General features: G+C 39.9%; 1 protein-coding gene across 1 annotated transcript in view; it reads left to right on the top strand.

Moving 5' to 3' along the window:
* The first annotated feature begins 14,996 nt into the window (after positions 1-14,996).
* Positions 14,997-25,736, top strand: part of LOC103361980 (cGMP-inhibited 3',5'-cyclic phosphodiesterase A-like) — a 59,149-nt gene continuing 48,409 nt past the window's right edge. The window contains exon 1 of the mRNA XM_008288211.1: positions 14,997-16,281. Coding sequence (XP_008286433.1) covers positions 15,367-16,281 — 915 coding nt within the window. The 5' untranslated portion in view covers positions 14,997-15,366. The remainder of the gene's footprint in view (positions 16,282-25,736) is intronic.

Raw genomic sequence — 25,736 nt, 5'->3', positions numbered from 1 at the left:
TCAGCCACAGCAGTCATGCTTCAGGCCCATCATAGTGGAGCATCTGCTGTTACGAATGTCATGAAGTTGACCAAGTTGCTTTCTGCATGTGTTGATGTCTCAGATTGTATCAGTCCCATTGACTTCATATTGTTGCTAAGGGCTTCAAATCAGGTGTCCTTCAGTGATCAATATTAGACCCAAGAGCTATTTTCTCTGTACATAAATTTTTTTAATATATTTTTTTCCAAATCAGCCCTATAATGGTTATTTAGTGCCAGCAGTGCTGCTTTTGATGACATGCACAACTCTGTCTTTAATTTAAAAGGTGTTGTAAACTCTATAAAGACCAAATATGTGCATACACCTTTGATGTTCAATGAACTAAAGCGGAATTTAACGGATACAGACCAACATTATAATTACTTAGAAATGTGGTCAGGCGGCACATTATAATTGCAATGTTCTCAGGTCTCTCTTGCAAAGGTGACCCAGATCTTAATGAGACTTCCTGAATAAATAACTAATTAACTATGTTAGATATGAGGCAGAACCCATAAATTCCTTCTCCATTGTACACAAAGTGTTCCTGTAATCTGACCTAATGATTACTTTTTTTTTATTACACACTGATCGTGAGGTTTACTTTTCATCATGTTCCAAGTCTCATTGAAGCATTTATTAACTTTCCACTTCACTGTTTTCAATGTGTGTAACTGTAGCTGGAGTCCTTTTAAAAGCAGCAGCGACGATTGTAAAGAAAATCAAATTCCGTTTTTTCCTGATTTTTTTCTGCAATCAAGATTACAGCAGGAAAACAGTATAATCCCTTTGAATTTCACTGTAGATGTTGCACTCTGACACTACCACAATCGACACAACCTATAGGCAATTAAATTTCCCTGAGGAGGCTTGTAGAGTAACTCGATCTCTGTATTTACAGAGGAACTAAAGCAGCCTGCTGTGAAGCCTTGATTTCATTTTGGTGCTTTCTATTCAGGATATCAGTTCTGGGCTGCTCATTGTGCAAAGCACGGATTGAAACTGCTCATTAGCAGGATGGGAATTAGTAATAGAACTTTCCTGTCATGCGTTTGCATTCCAACATTTTGTATCTTGTGTTTGTACGGCGACAAGCGTACGGGTGTGTGCATGAGTGTATGTTAGAAGTGTCTGAGAAATGAGGGCAATGTGCTGCAACATGATGTAAGTGCAGGTGGTGCCACATCGGCAGAGTGGGATAACTGGGAAGCTCAAGTCAGCGAGGTAGGACGGAGGAGGGCCAGCATCATAAAGATGAATATGAAAGCTTGGACTGCTGATCTGTGCTGACCAGGGTTCAAGCAGGGACGCCAAGAAAAGGGAGGGCGCGATGCTGTGATGAAGGGAGAATTGCGCTAAATGGACTGGTTCTGTCACTTACAGTAAGATCAGCAGGGATGTGAGGTCTGGGCTCCCTCACTGAGAATGAATGTTGCATGAAAATAACCAACCCCCATACAAACACACACAAACAAAGACTGTCTGAAACATGCTGCCTCTCTGTGAGGATAATTGTTAGGAAAAGACGGACATTTAGCATCCAGGCGCTTTTCTGTTCCTGAGCATATAGCAAGAGTTTTTTGTCCGATGCTGAATCTCTATTTCGTTTTCTTAGTTTGCTTGTGTGTCCACATCTGTGTGTCTTTGATTGTGTATTTGTGTGTGCTTGTGCTACTGTTCAGGCATGTGCAACCATGCATGTACTTGTACAAGTGTCTTTCCCTGTCTGCCTGAGTACATCTTCTTTTGAGCATTTGGTCTGTGTTAGAAAATGCTTAAGAACTATAATTGCATGCAATGATTTAGTTTTTTCTTTTTGGGTTATCAGGCTATAGAAACTATTTTCTCATATTTTTTTAATAAGAGATCTTTGCCGCTTCAAGGACTTTTATTAAAGCTGTAGCTTTGTTGGTGACAAATTCTTTTTATTAAGACAAATAATCGGTAGGAATTCATATGGAAAATGCACTGCTTTGGTTTTCATGACTAAACAAATTATTCTCTTGCCCCACTTCTGCTGCGCAGAATAAAAGATACAAGGTAGGGAAGCAGTGAGTGCTAAATCTAATGCTGTCCATATGTATGCACAGTGTAACATTTTATTATTGTTACATTAGCTAAAGAAAACTATGCAAAATGATAATCTGATATGATCAACAAAGAAAAGCTTAGATGGATGAGTGGACTTGGTGCAGTCTGTCCTGCAACTAGAACAAACAAGCTGCATGCTAATCATACCATCGGTGAGATTTTTAGCCTCAGGAATGCAAGGTCTGACAACTGATTGGTAACCTGCCAATACTGAATTTGCACAGACATAGAGATGAACAAGAGAGATATCCAGCAGCAAGTAATAGCATAGAAAACCAAAGTATATACTTAAGACATGTAGTTCAAAAAATTGTTTTGGGAAATGTCCATATTCACTTTCTGATGGAATTAGATTAGAGCATCAATACAATACTCAACAGTGGCAGATCTAGAAGTAAATGGATCCCTTTCTCTGTTTCTTCTGGTCTCTCTTTTCTTCTATTTCTCTCCATGTCCTCATTGCATCCAGTCTTTAATACTTTCTTGCTGACAAAATCACAACATGTATTGCTATTTTTAAAATTCCATTTTATTTTTGGCTGTACTGCAGGACAGTCTGCAGTCAACTGTTTTGACCTACAATAGTCAAAACTGTGAAAGAGTATATTATTCCATCCATCCATTATCTGTACACCGCTTAATCCTCACTAGGGTCGTGGGGGGGCTGGAGGCAGCCGACTTAGGGTGAAGGCAGGGGACACCCTGGACAGGTCGCCAGTCTATCACAGGTCTATACTTAGAGACAGACAACCAAGCACACTCACATTCAGACCTACGGACAATTTAGAATCACCAATTAACCTCAACATGTTTTTGGACCTTGTGGGAGGAAGCCGGAGAACCTGGAGAGAACCCACACTGCACGGGGAGAACATGCAAACTCCACGCAGAAATTTCCAGCGTTACAGCAGCATAGATAGTGCAAATATTTAGGGAATGTATAAAAAATGAATGTCCAGCCATCATACTGTTCAAGAAGGAGATGGGTTCTGTGTCCCAAGTGTTTTGGTGCAAACGTGGGTATCAACCCCAGAACAAAAGCAAAAGACCCTGTGAAGATGCTGCTGAAGCTGCTAAGAGAGTGTCATTATCCACAGTTAAACCAGTCCTGTACCTACATGGGCTTAAAGGCTACTCAGAGAGGAATAAGACACTACTCCAAAAGCAACACAAAGGAGACAGATTGGTGGTTTGCAAATGCACACAGGGACAAAGACCTTCATTTTTGGAGACATGTCCTGTGGTCTGATGGAACTAAACTTGAACTGTTTGGCCTTAATGACCATCGATACATTTGGAGGAAAAAGGTGGAAGCTTGAAAGCCTGAGAACACCATCCCAACTGTGAAGTACGGGGGTGGCAGCATCATGCTGTGGGGGTGTTCTGCTGCAGGAGGGACTGGAGCACTTTACAAAATAGATGGCATCATGAGGAAAGAACATTTTGTGGAAATATTGAAGCAACATCTCAAGACATCAGCCAGGAAGTTAAAGCTTGGGTGCAAATGGGTCTTCCAAATGGACAATGACCCTAAGCATACTGCCAGATCAGTTACAAAGTGCCTTCAGGACAACAAAGTCAGTGTTTTGGAGTGGCCATCACAAAGCCAATAAATAAATAAATAAATAAAGCCAATCCTGTAGAAAATTTGTGGGCAGAGCTGAAAAGACGTGTGGAGCAACAAACCTGACTCAGACACATCAGTTCAGGAGGAATGGGCCAGAATTCCAGCAAACTATTGTGAGAAGCCTGAGGAAGGAAACCCAAAACATTAGATCGAAGTCATACAGTTTAAAGGCAATCCAAGGAAATGTATGTAAACTTCTGACTTTGAAGACAGTAATAAAAAAAATTATCTTTAAAAAAAAAAAACTTCCTCTCTCATTATTCTGGCATTTAGCAAATAGAAATCATTTTGGTAATCCTAGCTGAGCTAAAACAGAAAAACTTTAATCTGATTTAATGTCAGACAGTAAAAAAAAAAAAAAAAAAAGATTTGATGTCTACCATACATTTAGAAATTAAATATTAGCTATTTTCTGTCACAAACCAAATTAGCTTTCTCAATAAATACTTTCTGAAAATAGTATCAATGTAGAGTGTTCTTATGTGCAGCTTTAACAGAAAAACAATGGCAGAACAACTTCAACCCCAGCCAGAAAGGTTGTGTGAGAGTGCTGATCTTCTCAAGAAAACTAATCTGCATGTTTACCAAAATGTCTAGCTACTCCTTTAACAATCATCCTTCATGTGTAAAGAGAGTCTGACAGTAAGAGACAGTGTAAAGGCAAACACTGAATCAGATGAAACCAAGAAGACGTTAATTAATAAAGTTTTCATAGCTTTCACAGATTCAGTACAAATCTGTTGTTTTTCCAAAAAATGACCTATATTTTGGATTTTGTTCTGTCTTTTTGGGTCATTGTTAAATATCTAAATGAGACGGTTTGGGGGAACTGTAGCCTATAAAACTGACATTAAAAAAAGGGGGAAGCTTGTTAATTATTTTTAATGTGATGCTCTGAGTACAGTGAAAAAGCACATCATCAGGTTTTATTGCTGACTATCATTCATTCATCTGTCCACAAAGAGCGACATATGCTGTAGTGGAGCAGGAAACTAACAAAACATTGTTCTGAATAGCAAACAGGTATAAATAGATGATTAGCATGAGGTTCAAAAGCAAAGAACAACTCACACTAGATAGGATACTTGTGTGGAGGACAACAAGAGGCCTCTGCAGTTGTTCATATAAATACACACAAATATAGCTTTTTCAATTGCACACACATCTCCTTCCTGCCTCGTGTGTTTTTGAGCCCAAATTGACCAGACTTTTTTTTTTTCTTTTTTTTGTTCTGCTCGCCCACTTGGACACATTTTCCCCTCAAATGCAAAATGTTAATTTACATATCAATAACAGAGGAGATACAGCGAGTACTTCACGTTTGATTTAGTTGTGCGGATAAATTCATCAATGACGTGTGTGATTGCAGGCTCGCTGCTCGTTATTATGATGCCCGACAGGAAGCTTGGTGAGATAATGAGCTGTGCGTTGACTCAAACCGAATTCACCTTTGTGCACAGAAACAAGATTAAAGTTGATGTGTGCGCGTTTGTGAGTGTTTGCATAGGTTTCCAAAAGTATGTGGACAGTTAGACATTGTTTGTTGTTCAGACTCTGTGTGTCCTGTTTCCACTTGAATTTGAGTAGGTTTCATCCCCCAGGCTGTGACCCTGATGAACTCTTACTAGTCATATTTGGACTACTTTAAATGTACCACCGTAACCCTGCAACTTTGCACACACATGCTGTATATGCTGCAATTTATGTATGTTTATATTGCTCTTATTTTAATTGTTCTAGTTTATTTCTTTATTTTTATATTTGTCTTTTTATTACTTAGTTTTTTTCTGATTACTGTACACAGATAGCTAAGACTCACTGGAGTCAAATTCCTTGTTTGCATGTACAAACTTGGTCCAAAAAGTTGATTCTGAGTCTCATTCTTTAAAGCAATAATAAAAATAATAATAAAAAATGCTTTTTAACACACAATGCCCAAATTATAAGTAATTGCATTTGTGTCTACAAAATGTTTCTTTGACAGCTGTTGATCCAACATCCAGCTGCTGTTGTGTCATTTAAAACATTTGTTAAAGCACCAAAGAGCCCACACGTGACTCAGAGTTGATTGAGAGTTGCAGTTTTGACAGAGGTGGAGTATTTTTTATTTATTTTTTTGTCAAAATGAAAAGTAAAAAGGCGACTAAACCTGATTGGAGAAATGTCAAAAGTTTGCCAAAATCAGCAGTTGGGTACTTTTTAAAAAAATGTATTTCATCATTAAGTCTGACTCCTAAACATTGAGTCAGTGACAGGCCAACAGACAGATCCTAAACATGAACTTCCCCTTAATGAAAAAACAACAACGGAAGAACGACGCCACATCGAGGAAGAGGTGGCTGCAGTGAAGACCTGGCAGAGCATCACCAGGGAATATACAAAGCATCTGGCGATGTCTGTGGATTAAACACTTCTGGCAGTCATTGACTATGAAGGAATTTCCACAAAATATTAACAACATATTTCTCTGCAAAACATTAAATACTGTGAGATGATTTTGTTTGACTTTGGGTATATTTGTCCATTAACTTTTAAACCTTTGGGAACCATGTGCTAAACTTGCTCTATTTTCTACATAGTCCTAAATCTACTCAAATTAAAGCTTAGACTTTCAGCACTTTTTTTTGTAGCATCTAGTACTTTGTTTAAAGTTGAATGTACTGAAGTGCTGACTCAGAAGAAGAAACCAAATGTGGTACTGTCCAAATACTTATGGCTGGAATGTTTTCAGGGGATTTCCTTTTGAGGACAAAAATAAAGTTCATATTATGCAAAACTTGGGGTGAACACGTGTTTAAAGTTAATTGGTAGGGTTAAGTTTAGTTTAAGGTTAGGTTAAGGAAATAGTTATTATGGTTAGTCTTTAGGAAACTTAATTAAAGCCAGTGTAATGTTCCCTTTCCAGATTTTGTACCTCAGCAACTCTATTCTTTCACAATGAAAAACGTAAGTGCAGTAAACTGACGTAAATCTGAGGCATCACAAAATAATTGTTCCTTGCAAACCTTATTTTTAAAACTGCAGTTGGCAGAATCTAGAAAAGGCAAATATTATTATTATTATTATTAATAATAATAATAATAATAATAATAAGAAGAAGAACAAGAACAAGAACAAGAACAAGAAGAATTTTGAGTGTGCCAGTGCAGTTTTTTTTGCCAGTAGATATGTCCTGCTCTATCAGGTATAATTTACACAAGTACATTTTATTTTGAAAAGCCACTGCCAGTCTTTTTTTTTTTTTTTTCCAGCGTATTCAATATTTTTTTCAGTAATGTATGATACTTGTATCTCATTTGATTCCTATTAGGCACTGCACCTGTAATTTTCTTATCTGAGCCATATCTAAATGTTAAGGCCTTGAGTGAAGATAATTCTACTAACTGGACACCTTCCAAACAAAAGAGGAATAATGGATTAACAGTGATCAAATGCTCTTGTCTGGTTGGAAGTGAGAGTAAATACACAAGAAATATTGACCTGTGTTTATGATTTATGTCTCACCATCACTTTCATTATTTTCTTTTTGGATTATAATCCTTCCTCTCAATCTAGAGTCTCTATATCTAGAGCACCTACTCATTTGGCAAGGACTTGAATATAACGGACATTCATTTATATAAGTCTCTAGTTTTGAAAGCAATATAAGTTGTTGAATGCTTTGATTAATAGACAAGAGAATATAACAACTAAACACATCAACTGTCTGCCTCCTTTTTGTAAGATTTTAGGCAGCTACAACCTATGTTTTAGCCTTAACAATGAATCAGCTGGTCACCTCTTCTAGAAAGCAGTTGCATATAGGAATGAAGTGAATCATCATCTGCTGTAAAAGAAAAAAAAAACCTGTGTAAAAACGTGCAGCCCTCTTATCTTGGCAGCATTAACAGTCTGGTCTTGTAGCTAAAACACAGAGTGACAGACTGTTAAATATTCATAACATCTGGCATTCTATATAATTCATTGGCATTTTCTGTCGGCCGTAACACCTTCCATCTCCCCATCTCAAACCACCAATACCACCACACCAAGTTAGGCTTTGTGTTTATTCTGTTTAAGCAGGATGTGTAAAGCGCAGTGGGATGAGTAGCCCTTCTTTGTGTGTGTGTGTGTGTGTGTGTGTGTGTGTGTGTGTGTGTGTGTTTAAGTGTGTGTTATCCCAGCGGATCACGGAGGTTTGTAGATAACTGGACAAATACACAGAGAGAGAGAGGGTCAGTCAGAGGTGGTGGATGTGAGAGGGAGACACACAAGAATGGAGGGAATGTGAGCAAATAAATTGGACTGAGACCGGTGGCGAAACACAGGTACAACTCCTGATAACACATCTTTCCTTTTCCATTCACTGAGGTCACAACACGCGGCGCATGCAAACAAAAGAACGGACAAACGCTCGAAACCCTAACCGCAACGTTAGCACGACCCGCAGAGCCACAATAGCCACATTTATGGGGAAATACGCCAGAATGAAATAAACCAGAATTATGCTGTAACTCAGACGCACTGAGACGGCTGCTATCACATTCCTGATAAGCATTTTTTTTTTTTATCCATGGATTCCTGAAGGGTTAGCAGGCACGGCTTATCACGCTGCTGACGCAATGCCATCCTGCTGCCTCATAAAGAGACTCTTTCTAGTCTGACCAGAGACTGACTGGTTTGTGTTTTCTAGTCTGGCCTGATGAGATCAAGGAACAGCAGAAATTAACTTGGACGACTGTTTCAGTTCTGGGGGAAAAAATTTAAAAAAAGAGCTCAATATATTGTGGCTTTTCTGCTTGTGTCACAGATTTATAACTTTTTTCCCCCTCGTTGTATAACACAAGAACATTTTGAAGCATATTTTACAAATGTCTCCTCTTTGCTACCACACACAGACAAACCTATAAAGAGGGACACATTTGAGCTACATGTTCCAAGTCATTAGTGGTGTGAACAGGCCACTGGTGAAGATTTATCCCTGTTGGAGAGAAACAAACAGGATATGGTACGTTTTCTGCTGCACTAGCTCATAAACAACTCCTGATCCATATGGTAGCGTTTAAGGAGACACTGAAGTGGACTGAACAAGGTGTGTGAAGGTTCGGGTATCGCACGTGTGCACGGTGTAGTTTGGATATTTTCCCATTTCGCAAAACAGTTCCACTGAATAAATTCCATAGTTTGCTAGTTATCCCACCGAGCAATTTGACACAGTTTGCCATTTAGGATGCAACCACATAATTGTAACTGTCTCAACTAAATTTAGGCCCCACAAGTGTGGAAAGTGAAATGTTTAGTAGATGTTGAAATCTTGAACTGTTTTGCATAACATCTGGAGGACAGAACAATAAGGCATTTTTTATTTTAAACACAAAAAACACTCTATGTATCCTTATTGGCTTAAAACGATATGTGCGATATTACGATATATTAAAGTACAGGTGCTCTAGTAGCTGAATAATGACATTTTCTATCATTCATTCCATCCATCTTTCTGTCTGTGGGTGGAGAATTAGCGCCCTTCTTGCATGTCTTTTGCTGTTCTTTAATGGATTCCATGTGGTAGCTGCTACACATGGATATAAACAATGATAGATTTATAAAGAAACTAAAAATCTGCTTTACAAATGTTTCAAGAGGAAAGAAGCACACTGAGCGTTTGTCAGACATGACATACGCTTCATTCTGTTAATTGACAGTGAATGTAAACATCAGATTTGTTTGTTTGCTGCATGGGGCATTTCTGGCAATCCCAGAGGCATTATCTCATCATTGAAGCTGATTATGAAACCGTGAATTACAGTTACTCGAACTTTTGCGTAAGTCACGTGACTTGCTCATAAATATCTTTATGAACAACAGATCTTCTGGCTCCCGAGACTTGACTTTTTTCATGCTGTCAGTTTTGCATACTGTGCATTTTCAAGCAGATGGTGCTACAAGAACGTGACAATCACCACAACACTTTCTGGTGTAAGGACAAAAAAAAGATAATGACATGATGTATTACCGCTCCTCTAGATAGATCAGCTCGTCACGCTATGTGGAAACCTTTTTATTTAATAGCTATCATGGCAAGAACATTACATTTTTCTTTATCTTCCTTGGCTATTGATAATAAATGAAAGCAATAAATTAGTAACGCCGTGTTAAATAATGACGTTAATCACGAAGAACTGCAAAGAAAACATTGCCTGTTTCTGCTGTTCTTAGCTGATTTTTGACAATGTGTGTTTGCAGCTCTTTTGCAAGACTTTTCTCTTTGTGCATGTTTGAATAGGCCTCAAATCAGTTTTCCCAGATGATGACAGCCCAAAAGGTGCACTTTTCCTTTCATATTGCAGAGCAGCACTTAAAGCGGTATACAGTATACGGTCCAGCTAAATGTGTGCTTTTCTTGCACTTCCATACGTCTTTAAAGCCCCCACTGCGCACACAAAAACAAACACATAAAATCATCACACCCGCACCGTTCTCTCCCTCGAAGATATTACGAGCCTTGTGTGAGAGCTGCTTCTTTTCTGGTATGATCAAACTCAGCTTTTTCCGTGGCGTCCTCGGGCGATCGCTAATTTGGCGCGCTTTGTTTAGAGCGGTGAGTCGTGTGTCTTTTGGAACACAGGCTCCCCTCGTGCCGCCGTTTTTTGAGTGTTCGCCCCAAAAAGCTGTCGAGTGCCACGGGCACACGCAAAGAGTTTCCCCCTCGGAGCAAGAGCGGGGTCAAAGCAGCACCTTCAAATAATATTTCTGGTGGTTAGCAAAACATGGAGAGGCAGAGGGAAGAAGTGAGAGAGAGCAGTCATCTCAGTGCTGCACGGCCCCCCGAGACACAGTCCCTCCTCTCTCCTTACATTCGCACATGTACACAAATTGAGGCACATGGAGTCACACACATATGTATATATACACAAACACACACACACACACACACACACAGGTTCTCCTTTAACAAGCACAAGCACAGTCAGTCTGTTTTCTATGGCAGTCCAACAGCTCGATGTGCTTCTTGCCCAGTGTTTCATGTGCCATTATACAAAAAGGCTATGACAACAGGAACACATTCTGTAATGTCAAAGATCTGAGAACACACTTACATTGAATCTGCAACTCAGTGGTAAACTAAAGGTAGCGACACACAAGGTTTTGGTTCACATTTTCACAAATAAAATACAGCAACGTGCCGATGCAACGTGTAACCATGTAGGGTTTGAATGCGGGTGTGTGTGCCAGAGACAGTTGGAAATCATTATCTCATTAGCAGCACTTAGACGATTGCTTAACCTGATGGTTTTGTGCAGAATATTGTGTTCTAGAAAAGAGAACAGAAGTCAAAACCTTCTCTTGATTAGAGTCAGTGTCAAAATCTCTGCATCTCCATCTTTCTTCTCGGCGGAGCCCAGAGGTCGGAGCAAACCGCAATAAAGCAAATTAATCAACCACAACAGAAATTATATGGTGACTCATGGTGAGTCACGACATTATTTAGAAATTAGAAAGGGGAGCAGAGAAATTAAAGTCGTAAAAGACTTTTGGGAGGTTGTTGTATTTTTTTCCTGGGAGAGATGTCCGGTGGTTTTTCCGCAGACACTGGCGCCTCTAAATTAAAACACAGCACTTGTTTCAGTTCAGCTCCTAATACAAAGTGCAGCAAAGGTTAAAGTCTCTGCAAACAAGTCAGATTTAATTAAAATTCTTTATGTGTTATTGGATTGTTTGCTTAAATGTTTCCACTACTTATCAAACCTGGCACAATACAGACCTGTGGAGCACTGTTCACATTCCTTCCTCACACACATTGTATGATCAGGAGAAGAAAACGACCAAGTGAAGACATTGAACCTCAGTCCAATTCTACAGAAATGTAAATGTTTTCACCTCCTTCACGACTGTAACTCTTCTAATTAGCTACTCACTAATAGTCCAGTGTGGTTTTAAACAACAGGCATCACAATTGATTGATTACAGCGCCCCCTTTGATTTACATGCTCCCACCGTTGTCATCAGAGGTTTACTGTTCATCTTGATGACTTCAAGTCTTCGACAACGTTTACTGATACGAGGGGCCATAAAGAGAGTTTAAGGTAAAAATTCAAGGTGTTAGAAATGCATAAATGACAAGGACATGGTTTTATTTATTTAATGTGGATAAATTATTCACTGTAACATATTTCCCTGTAAAATTACAACTAAGTACTGACAGCTGTGGCTGCCAATTTCATATTGTATATGTACAGTCTTACAAATGTCATTTATTTTTACAGTTAATTACTATATAGTTTATTACAACATTCTACAGTGTGCCGCCACTGTAACAAACATTAATCGTAAAAGCAGTTTTGTGTCTTTTTTTTTGCCATTTTAATTCTACTTTCCATTGTTTTATGTCTAGTTTTTGCTGTTTTGTTTCTGTTTAATGTTGCTTTGTGCCTGGTTTTTGTTGTTTTATGTCTGGTTTGTGTTGTTTTGTGTTTGTTTTTTATCGTTTTGTATCTGGTTTGTTTTGTTTTGTGTCTGTTTTTTATCGTTTTGTATCTGGTTTGTTTTTTTTTGTGTCTGTTTTTTGTCTGGTTTGTGTGGTTTTGTGCTTCAACTTGAGTCTCGTTTGTGTTGTTTTCATCTGTTTTTTTTGTGTCTAAGTATGCTGTTTTGTGTCTCATTTGTGTTGTTTTGTGTCTTCCTGTTATTGTTTTGTCCAGCTGACACTTTCAGTTTTTCTAACGGTCTGCTGTTATTGGTTGTTCTTTATGACTCCATTAAATTTTACAGTTTTTAAGTGTATATTGGAAAATATAGTACACTACTATTAGAATTTGGCTGCATTTTTATAGTAATTTATTACAGTGTAGATGGTTGACAAATTAATGGAAAATGCAACGTAAAGTGGCTCAGTGAGTTGTTGAGCTGTTACATGATGCCAGGACTAGCGTCAAAGCTTCTTGGCATTGATTCTCCAAAACTCTAGTGGAAGGAAGGAGCACAGTTCTTTGAAAGGCTATGCCCTCATTTGGTGTTTTTACTGCTGTCTAACATGTTGGCTGACAATCTACACACAAGTCTTTTATTATGTTGAGATTCGATGACCGTGAAGGACATAACATATGATTCATCATTTTCAACATTGAATGAGTCTGCATGCACTATGGATGGATGCTTTCTCATCCTGGAAGAGACCACTGCCATCAGGACGGAATGTCTCATTAGAGGATAAAGGTGATCACCCAGAACAACTTAATTTGCAGCGACTCGTTCTTCTAAGGGGACAAGTGGACCCAAACCACAGCGTAACAGAGTCACTGGATCCTCTCACTGCAGGTGTCAAGGGTTTTTTTTTTCTTCCAGTTTTTCCACTAATCTATCACCCATCTGTAGCTAAGTGGTTATTGTATTGCTAAAATCAAACATCTTGGATCAGTGCATTTAATTTACGTCTCTATGAGCCTTTATCTCCATGTTCTAACAAAAACTGAACTCACAGTATGTCCTGTTTAACATTACACCATGTGTTCAGGAGACATTACACAAACTCACAGGAACATTTAGTGAAGAAGTCCGGTCATCCACTCTGACAGGTCCGAACATAAAGCGGAACGTTTACCTATACGATGACAGTGCAAATATATACCAGGATGCACAAGTGTATCAGTGTAAGCAACCACGCACTGATGACCTGATGAAAGTCAAAACCAAAGCACATGCACACATCCAGCTCTCTCTTCAAACACTTCCCAATGACAGATGACGCTGTTACAACACTTCCTCAGCACAACTGGAGGAGTGTGTCTGGAAAACGTCTCTGAGGGGGACAGGACAAAGAATGTTATTATAATGGCTACCTTTGCCAGATGTGGTTCGCAGCGTGTTCGCGGTGATGTACAGACGGAGGCGAACCCCTGCGGGAGCCAGGATGCCACATATCACCATGTAAAGAACCATACTGCAGCTCAGGGGCTCTTGTTTTCTTTAAAATATTTGCAAGTTGGCAGCTGATGTGTAAACACTCAGCGAAGGCAAAAGAACAGCGTATGTGGCGGCATCTTTTAACCAGTCAAATATGGCCTGTGTTTGTCAAGTTGTTTGTCACTTGGGATTGTTCTAAAAAATGAAAATGAATAAAGGAAAGCCAAAACTGATCTATTTGGCCTCTTGTGTAAATTGTCCTTCCTCTGACTTCCAAACCAGCTTGAATACCAGCGAACAATCCATACTGGCAAATGTCCACTATCCATTGTGATGGGATGACTAAAACATAAGATTTATAGCACTGATTGCACTTGACTGACTGCACTGATCCATGTTGTGTAACACCACTGTAAGTGGAAACACTGTTCCTACGTTACATCACAACACAAACTACTAATGGGGGGGAGAAGAGATCTCATACATTTCTGATGCATTTATACACCAAACAAACTGCAGCTGATCTATTGGACAGATGTTTTTGACTTGTTTTTCAGTGAATTCAGACATAATGCGGGTATTTGAAATTCTTTTTTTTCTTTTTAATGATGAATTAATAATGCTACAGAAAGAGATGACAGACTTGGAATAGCTTTATGTGATTGCAGCACATCCTTTTTAAATCCTCTCATAAAATGTAGGGCAAAACAGGTGAAGGCTGCTAACTTTGTCCTGTTCCAGTCTGCCACAAAGGAGGCAGAGGATGATGTGATTTAGGATTTTAATCCAGAAAAAAAAACATGGGTAGCAAGATGATTTTCCCATAGCAAAAAAATAAAAAAATAATTCTGTTCTTTGTTGGACTGTGCTTTTCGGTTTATGGCATATCCATGAAAATGACTTGTGCAGTAATCTCATGTCACAGGGGAAAGTGAAATCTAAAGTCGTGCCAGCACAGGTCTCTACATAGTAATGCGTCTTTGATATGTGAGCTCTGAGTGACCTCTGAGTGATAAATGATATTGTTTAAAGCTGCGTGGTGCCAGTGTGGTATCCATTTTTGGTCTCCTGTCATATTTAGAGTGCACTGTACTTTCGAAACGTATTACAGGATTACTATAGTTAATTCTCATAATGGGCTCCTCCATCTTCCAGAACAAGCCAGGAAATCTTCATATAAACATGGCATCCATCCATCGCGAACTGAGTCACATCCAGGGCAGACCGCAGCCTGCAGAGTGAACAGAAACACGGAGGGGGGAGAGAGCTGAAACGTGACGGAGGAGTCACCGGAGCGGCACAAAAAAGGGATAGTGTCTAGTGGGAGGGGAGAGACAGGGATAGAGAGAGAGAGAGAGACAGGGAGAGAGGGTGAGAGAGAGACTATGCGGAGGAGTTGAGGCAGTGGCCTAGATGTGTGAAACGCCAGGGGTTGCTTTTTTGGTTCACTGGTTGACTACCAGGGGGCAACTCAATAGTCAGCCAAATGTAATGGGGAAGTTCTGAACCACAAAACTACAAAGAAAAGTTGTGCAGCCCACAGTTTAGCAGCTTTTAAATGATATGCAAACTTTTGGTTTTTGGAAGGCAGACATCCCTGACCAGTGTTTTCCTCCCGTGAGCCGTGCACTGGCAACATGCACTATCATGGGAACATGATGGTGGAACATGTAGACTGAGACACTCACAAAGAGGCTAAAATATCTATTATTCTGCCGGACGGTCAGCCTACTGCTTGACTGATAACGATGGCCTTGGAGGCAGACAGCGACAGAGGTTCATCAAGAAGCGCTCATGAAAAATATCCCCGGGCAGCGTTGGAGCGCAACGGCTACGTGAAGACATGTGTCACCCCGTTGTACCAGGACGCACGGAGCCAGTCGTGGCTGAGACTCGCCGTGACATGGACTTGCCGAGGAGTGTCGTCTGCGGTCTGCGTTGCCTCCATCTCCGTTATTCTCGCTCTGCTGCTCAGATTGGTCGACTGGGATGCAGGCAGCAGCAGCAGCAGCAGCAGCAACGGCACTAGCAGCGGCTCTCGTCTTCATTTCGCGGCGGGCTGCGCTGTGGAGCTGCTTTTGACTGCGTGTTACTGCGTCTCTCCCGTTTTCACACTCGTATGTGCCTTCTTCTGGGTCGGGCTCTATCTGATTCGCTGCGGGGTGCTCGTCCGTACCGCCGTGTTCCTGTTAGCGGTGTGCCATTTGGGCGAAGCCGCGGCGCAGTCCCTCCTGCGCGGCGCCGAGGAGCAGCTGCTGTCCTTCCCCGCAACTCTGGTAGTCCTCGGCTGCCTGGGCAGCGGGGCTCTGCTGGTCGTCCGCCTGGGTCAGGGAGTGTCCATCCTTGTCTTCATTAGCGTCATCCGGGCCGTCTCCCTCGTCTCTCTGAGCAGGGTCCGGGCCAGTTGGAGACCCTACCTGGCCTACCTGCTGGGGCTGCTGGGGGTTTTGCTTGCGAGGTATGCTGACCGGCTCTTGCCGGCCTCAGGGACCAGCGGGACGGGGTGCTGTGGCTCTGTGACCGGGGCGAAGGAGGAGGACATCCCTGTCTTCAAAAGGAGACGGAGGTCCAGCTCCACAGTGGCCTCGGAAATGATGGCTCACAGTCAGAGCAACAGCAAGTCCCACCGCAGGACTTCGCTGCCTTGCATTCCGCGGGACCAGGTAGGACATGTCCAACTTTGGACATCTGAACCAGAGCTGCTTTGTTGCTGCTTTGCTTATGACCTTTTAACTACTACAGACCTGTAATGCTGTTTTTTTTTTTTTTTTTTTAACTGTCCTCTCGCTCTGATGGCATCTATGAAAGCTTGACTCACATCGCCTTCAGCATGGGGCCAAGCGGAATAACAGCTTCAATAAAAAGGATTATTATTGTGATAATGAGGGCTTGTTTGCTCCATAGGCCCACATCTATAGCTTCTCATACTGGCTGGCAATCTGGTGTTTTTTGGGGGGTTTTACGCATTAGTATTCTCTCATGTCGTATAATATCACAGCGCTGTTTACCTTTCCTCTGACACTACTGTTAATTTGGTCATCATCTCTGAGCTGTGCGCCGTGTTTGTGCCGCCGATAAGCAAATGGATGGTGCGTTTATCACGCCAACTTACTGTGAGCCTCCGAGTGTGTGTGTGCGCGCATTCATAGGTGTGAAGTCACATCTAAATATTTTGAAAGCCTCTGCTTATCCTGGTCGCCGGCCAGTGGTATGGTGCCAGACTTTACACGTTCTGGAGCCTCTTGTCTTGCATGTTATCATCATGGCAGTATAAATAACAGGAGAGAGATCTGTGGAGAGACTTCGCTACACTGCGTATCTCTCCGTTCTGGCTCTGATGTGTTCATTAAAATGAAACCAAATTATCTCTGTGGCATGACTCATGGATCCTTGTCCTTGGACTTTCTATTTTTTGTGTGTGTGAAAACTGCTAGTGTAGAGAATTGGTAGATGAAGGTGTGACCTATGATGAAAAGATACATGTGACCAAAAATCCCTGAATGAGGTGAATGTGGTTTTCTGTCTGTAGTGGTTCAGTGAGTTAACTTAGAGCTTGTTTGTTAACTTCGGGACATATTTTATAAGAAAAATGTTTATTTTTTGGCATGCATGTGACACTTCAAGATTGTATTCTGTGACCTCTTGTACCCTGTGGTTCTTTATTGGTTAATACCAGAATGTTTAGTTTCATCTTAATACCAAGAATTTATATCAGTACTTGCAAAAAGACAAAAAGTTTAGTGTTCCCTAAAAAAGTGTGTCCCAAATGAAAACACTTTCAGATGTGCCATGTCCTGCAGAATTAGCCTCAAATTAAATTTTAATTTTGTGCTTTGTTTTATTTTTGTAATCACAGAATAACAGTAAGACTTTTTATGATAAATGTCAGTCTAGTAAAACAACAACAACAACAACAAAAAACAACAATTTTTTTTGGACAAAATAGTCTTTTTGAAAACACAAAGTGTAAGAATTTTTAAGAATGTGAAAATAAAGATTGGAGAGGAAGGAGCACTGTGGGATTTTTGAGTTTTCAGCCACATGCTGAAGAATTTTAACACAACTGGACAATAACATAATCGACTAACGTGTCATTTAACCAAAGCAGACATGATCGTATTTCAGCAGTGTTTACTCGTGGTGGATTTGTTAAAAAAACAAGTGATGCTACCTGCTCTGAACGCTGCCCTCCTGCAGTCTTTGCCCTCATTTGTTCTCATGCCCTCTAGTGACAAACTGAGATAAAAAACCAATGTAACGTGGGAGTAATCATTTCATCATCACATTGGAAACAGAAAGCGGGGCTCCATGCACATGTATGAGCAGCGGGGGGATTCAGGGATCATCCTGACTGAGTGAGCTTGTGTCACGCTCTCCCATGTCTAGCTTAGCTAAAGAAGCAGAATAATCCTCATTACGCTGGTCTTTTCCCTCAACTTTACCCAGATCTCATCTCGTTTTAGCCTCAGATTTTGAGGCTGAAACGGGCAAAGAAAACGTGGTTTAGAAAGACAATCCTAAAAGAAGTATTTAAAAAGTTAGATTTCTGTTGCAACTGTAGTTTGCAAGGCAAAGATTCACTTCAGCATTTAGTGGGATGATGGACACCTTCCTTGTCTGCACACTTTGCAGTCACTTTATTGTTTGTTTCTGATGAGGTAGATCAGTTTCAGCTGATTTCCACATGAATTTTATGTCTCTAACTTTGTTAAATTTCCACCACAAGCTGCTGGGACTCTAATAACCACAGATTACATTTACCAAGACTATTTAGTGATGAGCACAGCTTAAAAAATGTTCTTAGTAAGAGAAACACAGAGAAAATGCAAACAAGCAATTATGAGTAAGTAAAAGGTAAAGCCAGAAAAAGCACCTCTGAGTCGAGCTTTTTTAAAAAAAATCAAATGTGGTGTTTTAAATTCATATTTCAAACCAGATTTTTGTCGTGTAATAAGTTTTCATCTAGATGTTTGTGTCATTGATCTTCGTGAGATTGTTCTTTTGGATCCCCAGTTTGAAAAACAACAACACTGAGCTCTTTCTTACGCAACTTTTGAATGAAACGGAATCACACGTCCCGTCCCACAAGTTTCACTCTCTCATCTGGAGGCCCGAGCTGTTCCCACATCAGCTGTCTGATTGTTGATGCTCAGTTGTTCATTGCTAATTGGTATCCAGGGAACAGTGAGTTAGTGGACTATCTGTACTATTAGAACAGCTCCATTACCCAATCTGCCCTGTTGTGTTTGCAACAGGAATGATGACAAATTGAACTCTGAAACTTAAAAAAAAAGAGAAAAAAAACCCTCTCAACTGACCAGATGCTGAGGACGGTGTGTCTTCGTGTAGCCGATCGTCGCTGTGTAATCTGGAGGACCTGAGAGAGGAACATGAAGATTGATGAGAGAGAGAGAGAGAGAGAGAGAGAGAGAGAGGGAGAGAAGAAACACAAACAAGTAAATTTCACTTTAGGTTTAAAAGAAATGGTGGAAATAGTACAATTTCTTAGGTAACACATGCACTTCTTCTGTTAACTTAAAGACCCTTAGAGTGCATAGCAGACACATGATAAAGTCATATAGTGTAACCACAATGGTACATCACAAAATGTGAAGATGATGGATGATTCTATATCCAGGCCACTTCACAGAAAGTTTAGGGTAAATCTTATTTTTCACCATGCCAGAGCTTTTATGAGAGATTCAATCCGGTTAGCTAGTCACTAACTTTGTCTGCTGTTCAGTTTTGTGCATTTGATGTACAACACTTTTTTCAGAGCTCACAGTGGTCTATTGAAGCTGAACCAAAACAATAAATGTGTAGCCTGTCAGGCCCCAGTGGTTACTTACACATACTCCACACCTATAGCAGTGTTTATCTAAGAAATATATTATTTAACTTCGTTGGTAGTTTTACCAGAAGCTGGATTCTTTTTACTTGTGTCACACAGTATGATGTGCATACATTGTTGTCATGGTATCTTCCAGGTTGTTTAGATATTGTTAAACCACTTAACTTTTCTTGCAGTTTCCTGATTTGCTTAAACAATTTAATGAGCACATGCCATCCAGGCAGTGGCCTTGCTGTAATACAGACACTAATGTATATATGAAAATAGCAATATTCTAATTCTAATTCTGAACCGGTTTCCCATTGGCTGCCTCAGCCACTAGATCGACTTTGGTGTTGAAATTGGAAGTTTAAAGTATATTTGCTGCCTAAAGTTTGCACGATGAAGAAAACAAACATTATTTAAAGCTGACGCAATTTTTCTCTTTCGCGATGTGTGTAAATTACTGCTATGCAGTACTGCATCTGCCTGTCAGTGACAATGTGGGAAAGTGATGATGATTAATGAGTGTCAGAAATGTGAAACTCCCTATAAAGTCAGCTGTTACGTCATGAAGGAACTAGTGAATGAGTGCAGGGGATGGATTTTGGATACAGTCCCAGTCAGAACATCAAATGAAACATGCAGGACGATGACCCAGAGGTTAAAAAAGCAAGAAACTCTAATTATTAGATATTTAATGAATACATTTTACAACTCCTAAAGCCTCTTCTTTGACTGTATTTTAAACCCCTAAGCATATGCACCCATTTTATAGAACATGTATTTTACAACGTTTCAAAAAAGTCTCATCAGTTCCTGAGATTCTGTTATCTTCAGTTCTTCTCCTTTATATCAGTCTCTCTCTGACACAAATGCACACAGTTTGTAGGTACAGTTTATCCATACTGTAGATAATGAAGCTCTCCAGAGTGCAGTTGTACCTGAGAGAAGTGGGGGTTTTCATCAAGCGTTGCTTGTGCAGTATTTATGAAGCAGGTTGGTGCAGGCTGCCAAGCCAGAGGCAAGACAGGCACTCTGCTGAACTGGAAGCTGGGAAATAGCATTGGCTCAGCTCCATGGCTTTATTTCGGTATTTTTCTCAAACGTGAATGGGATTTATTGTTTTTGCTGATGCACTGCTATATAGAACCTCGTATAATTGTAATGTGAAGTCGCTACACTCAGCACGATCCAGTTTAGAGTGATAATGTTTGAGGATTTTGACATGAATTTTACTCCATTGTGATCCTTCTGGACGAGCTCCACAGTCAGGCCTTGTGTTATGACAGAAGTTGTTTGTCTTTTTGCCAGGGTCTCAGTGGGATGGGGATTTTGGGTAATAGTGTTTTTTGGGTCACATGCAATTGAAAAACACTCGCTGTATACAAGATAACGACAGCCATAAATAGATTGTCTAAAAAAAGGAACGGCATTTCAAAGTGTTTTTATTTTCTGATGTTTTACCATGCAGTTTTCCTCTCCCTCTCTGTTAACACTGTGGCGATATTTTAAAATACGGAAAACTTATGATAAGCTTCCCTACATTCTACCATGGATAAGGCTGTTCTGTGTTGCATAGTATATTCATCATCTCATCACCATATACAGTATCTGTGTCAAACAGGAGGGGATAGGATGGAGGGAGACAGATTTTAAAGCAGAAATATGTGCTCCGAAATCTATTTGAGGGAAGGCCCACATTCTCTCACTGACGCACATACATTTCCAGGGAGACACACAACCTTCTCCGGTCGCCAGAGCTCTCTGAATTCAAGTGACAACAAGGCTTCATTTATCTTATTTACGACGGCGAAGAACATTGTTTTTATTCCTTAACGATAGATAACACAGCGAGAAAGAACATTCATTCTTCAGTACCAAGGATTATGTTAAATAGCGACATTTTCTTTCCTACAAAATCTGTGCATTGTACATGCATAATGCGGATGTGGTGCAGTAAACATTACTATTTGGGGAAATAAACAGTGATTAAGTTGGACAAAAGAGACACTAAGAAAAGGTCACGGCTTAAAAAGCAAACATTAGTTGCAGGTCTGTGATGGGACTGAAACTTCCATTTTTAGCACATTATTTGGGTAATTTAACAGTTTCAGTAATAATTCATATCTTGTTTTCCATTGTTTCTTGCAGACGTTAACTCCAAATCTTTCATAAAGCAGATGTTCTAGACACCAGGATGCTCAGTGCCTCATCAGTTGTGGAAATAATATACCTACCAACATAATAAGTTTTTTCCTGTCTGCAGAAAGTGACACCAAGAAGTGAAACAGCTTATTTTTAGGTTTAGAATTTCTTGCAATTTTTCAATGACCTCAACACATTAACAGCAGAAGTATGGTACAGTTTAGGTTTTGTAAGATTCTATATGCTGTTGCTTTATCACACTGAATAGCTGAACAAAAAAACAGCTTAATTTTTTGTTTTTTTGTCAACAAATTCATGTTCTCTGAATTTTTTTTCTAGCTGCTGGTGTGCAGAAGCAGCAGTAATGACGGTAGATCGAAAAATCAGTCGCCCAGTAAGTGCAAATGTCAGACAAACAACATGAAGTGTTTCTATTCTGCTTGTTGTACATATACACAACCAAAAATGTAAAAGAGAAGCCTGCTTGTGTGCATTCATTCATACATGTGTGTTACAAGTAGAGATGGAGATATGTTTATCTACATATGACTACATTCTAGGAGTTTATATTTTTAATTTTCATGTATATGAACCAAAATATGCAAATCCGTTATCCTTGACAAATAAAAAATACCATTTAGCCATCCTGTGAAAGAGCAAGAACTTGCTCGTAAATATGTTTAATAAATGCAAGGTAATACATTATAAAACTTTTCATATTCACAGGTCTGCATCAGGCCGATAGTCAAATGTGTGTGTTTGTGTGTTTATCAGTGTGTGTGTGAGAGAAAGCTGGAGGAAGGGGGGGACAAACTAGCTCGAGGCAACCAAATGCAGGAGCAACTATGTGAGAGAGAAGGAGTGAGAGGGGCGAGAAGCGAGTGTTGAAAGATTTGTTGGGGAGGCTGAGGAAAAAAGGGGGAGTGGGAGCAGGTTTGCTGCCAAGCACAGACCAAGTGTTGATGGTAAAAGGACAACTATCAGGTCCCTGTGTTCAGCCTCTCTGCTTCTGTTCTCAACACACTAGCGCTGTGAGCTCCCACATGAACTCACTGTCGTTGCGAGTTTGTGTCGATCGCTTATGGTTTTGCCCGACAGATATTGCATATGTGAGTGTTTTTGTGTGTTTGTCTCCATGTAATGTGAATGTGGCTCCGTGCCATATGCTCCCATGGAGAGACGACAGGGTCGGGGAAAGAGAGAAAAATAAATGTGTGTGAGAGAGTAGCCTCGACTGCTTGCTGCTGAAAGGCAGCAGCAAATAATTTTAACTTAGCCTGGCCACTTCTGTATACTGTACACGTGCTCACACATTCACACACACACACACACACACACACACACACACACACACACACATACAGTGGCTTCCCTGCTGGCTGTCCAGATGAGGTTTGGTGGCCTTGGACAAGGATTGCCTTGTTACTCCATTCAATGGTGTGTTTTAGCTCCAAAATATGCTCGGTGAGAGGTGAGAGGGGGGAGGGTGGATGGCCTGGGCAGGACTCTGGATCTGTCCATACGTCTGTCTGTATGTCTGTCTGCTTTTCTCGTGCACTACAGTAAACACTCTCGGCCTGTAACAGACTGTCAGCAGGAGAGTTATAAACAGGTTGTTTTATTTTGGTGAGTAATTTGCTTTTCTGACAGTTGTCAAACTTTTGAGAAAATTTCAGAAATGCAAGACTCACCGGATATTTAAGAATCCTCCTTTACTGTGTGAACGTCAAGCAGGGGCAGTTTGGAAACTCTAAAATCAATTCAGGGATACAGGGTAAGATTTTAAAGCTGGATTTATGCAGGAATGGTTGGCATTTACCCACCTATGTGTTTCTTTCGCAGCTGTGTCCAGTTTACAGACTCATTTTACACCAGCTGACATACCTGCGAGCTGACCAGCAGCTCTGTGACTGAATGAGCTAACTAACTTAGAGATTGTTGCTGGTTTTATTGTATTATATATCTTTTTGTGATTATCAGCAAATTCCATTAATGCACTCAGTTTATCCTCTGAACTCTAAGCAGTTTCTGGGTGTATTTACTGTATCTCCTGTCACATTTATACTCACTTTGGCCTCGTTTTTCTCTGCAATATAAAGTCCTGCATCTCTGTGGAAACTGCACAACCACGGCTAGAAGGAGAGTGAACTCAAACATGTCTTTTCTGCAGTGAGACATGATTATAATGCAATAAATCATAAAAAAAAAAAAAAAAAAACAGGAGTAAAGTTGAATTTCTTGGATTTTTTTCTTTTTTTTTTTTAAATGGAAAAAGCCAGAATCAACATCTTAACAAGTGCACACAAGTATTATCCGTACTGGCAAAATGGTCTCTATACTGTGGATATTTTGCTACTTACGTTTTTTGTTTCTGTCTAAACTTCTACCCACTCTCTCCAAGCAAACCTACAGTTCAGCCAAGTTTAGCCAAAAAGTTCCAGATTTTTGTGTTGTAGCTAAATCACTATCGGCTTTCCAGTTGTGCAGCACAGTGCAGAATTTTTAGATTTTTACAGAATCTGGTTGGAACAAACAGTTTGTTTTTGGCAAATCTTTAAATGAGGCACATAGAAAAAAGTGAGATTGACTAAATGTGATGATTTTAAGCTTAGATTTGGCTGATTTCTCACACACAAGTTATTCAAGAACTGTCAAAAGCTGAAAACCCAACTTTTTTTTTCTTCTATTTTTACAGTCTCGGGCTGACAAATGGTGTCATTTAAAAAACAAAACATGTCTTTTAAAACCCGCCTGCAGGTTTTGGGGGTTCAGCAGGTTAATAAACAATATCAGCCAGAAAATATTAAAAACACATCACTGGGCCACTACCTTGCATTTGGTTTCCTTTTTTTGCATTATGATGTAGACTGACAGTGAATTTTACTCTCAGATCATGTGTGTTATATGTATATTACTTCTACTATAACTAATACGGCCGCACAAGGCCGGACTCTTCTCTAGTGTTGTTGGCTGCATATTCAAACTAAACACACTTAGCAGATTTACAGACTGGTAATTTCTTGACAAATCTAAGTGTCAGGCAGCTTTAATAAACAAGAAAATAAAATAGGAAACTACTGTAAACGCATGTCTGAGTTTGGGCAGTGTGTCAACCAGACACAGAAATACTGTGTTTTCCAAAGAGAAAAAATGTTGTTTATGTTTTTCCAGAATAAACTGCGCTGGTCTTTGTAATCATAAGGAAGGAATGTGCCGCCCATATAACAGCAATTTATGGAAAAGGCTGTATAAGCTACGTACTTGTTAGTGTTCATTCTTTGTCTTTGGCCTTTTAATGGGATTTGTTAATAATGAAAAGATAACCCAATAGCAGCCTCATCCTCTAAAAGCGACGCTGGTTGATCTTGGAGGAGAGGGCATTACTTATTCAATCATCTCGCACAGTGACACCATTTTCTGCAAGAATCCTCATTTGAATGTAGAACTAATTAAAAATTTTGCCTTTGGTCATTATTATCTTGCATTTTGGAATGACAGTTACTCCGAACCCCTGTGCCTCTTCACAGAGATGATTTATTCACAACTTTAGTGCTCCCACCTTATTTTAGGAAGTTTAAGCAACATGACGCCACTATTTCTGTAAACTCTTGTGAGTTAAACCCCTGAGTCTGTCAGTCTAACATATCGGACTGAAACCATGATATCACCTCAAACCTGAGACAAGACTCAAATGCTCACTAGACTGAAGACAATAATAATCTCAGAGTTTTGGAAATCCAGATGTTAAAATGTTTTATTATGACCAATAACTTTTTGATGACTGTTCATGAACACACTAAAACCAATATTTTAATCCACTGCAGTCACTGGGCGTTTATTTCTCCTGTCACTTTTGTACTCACTCTGGGCTTATTTTTCATTACAATGCAAAGTACTGCACTTTTATGGAAACAGCACAACCATGGCTAGAAGTAGAGAGGACTGAAGATGTGTTTTGTGCTGTACAATATGGTTATAAGGAGATACATCGTAAAAGAGAAAAAACAAAAGTCATATAAAGTTATATACACTTATTTGTAGTGATGCACGATATTAACATTTCTGGCCAATATCGATATCCGATATTAAGATTTCTGATATTGCCGATAACCAATATTACCTATGTCGATATTCAATTTT

This window comes from Stegastes partitus, unplaced genomic scaffold (genome assembly GCF_000690725.1).
Source record: "Stegastes partitus isolate 25-593 unplaced genomic scaffold, Stegastes_partitus-1.0.2 Scaffold547, whole genome shotgun sequence".
In the NCBI taxonomy this organism is placed as follows: domain Eukaryota; kingdom Metazoa; phylum Chordata; class Actinopteri; family Pomacentridae; genus Stegastes; species Stegastes partitus.
Note: the sequence above shows the minus strand (reverse complement) of the source record. Positions and strands in the feature narration are given on the sequence as shown.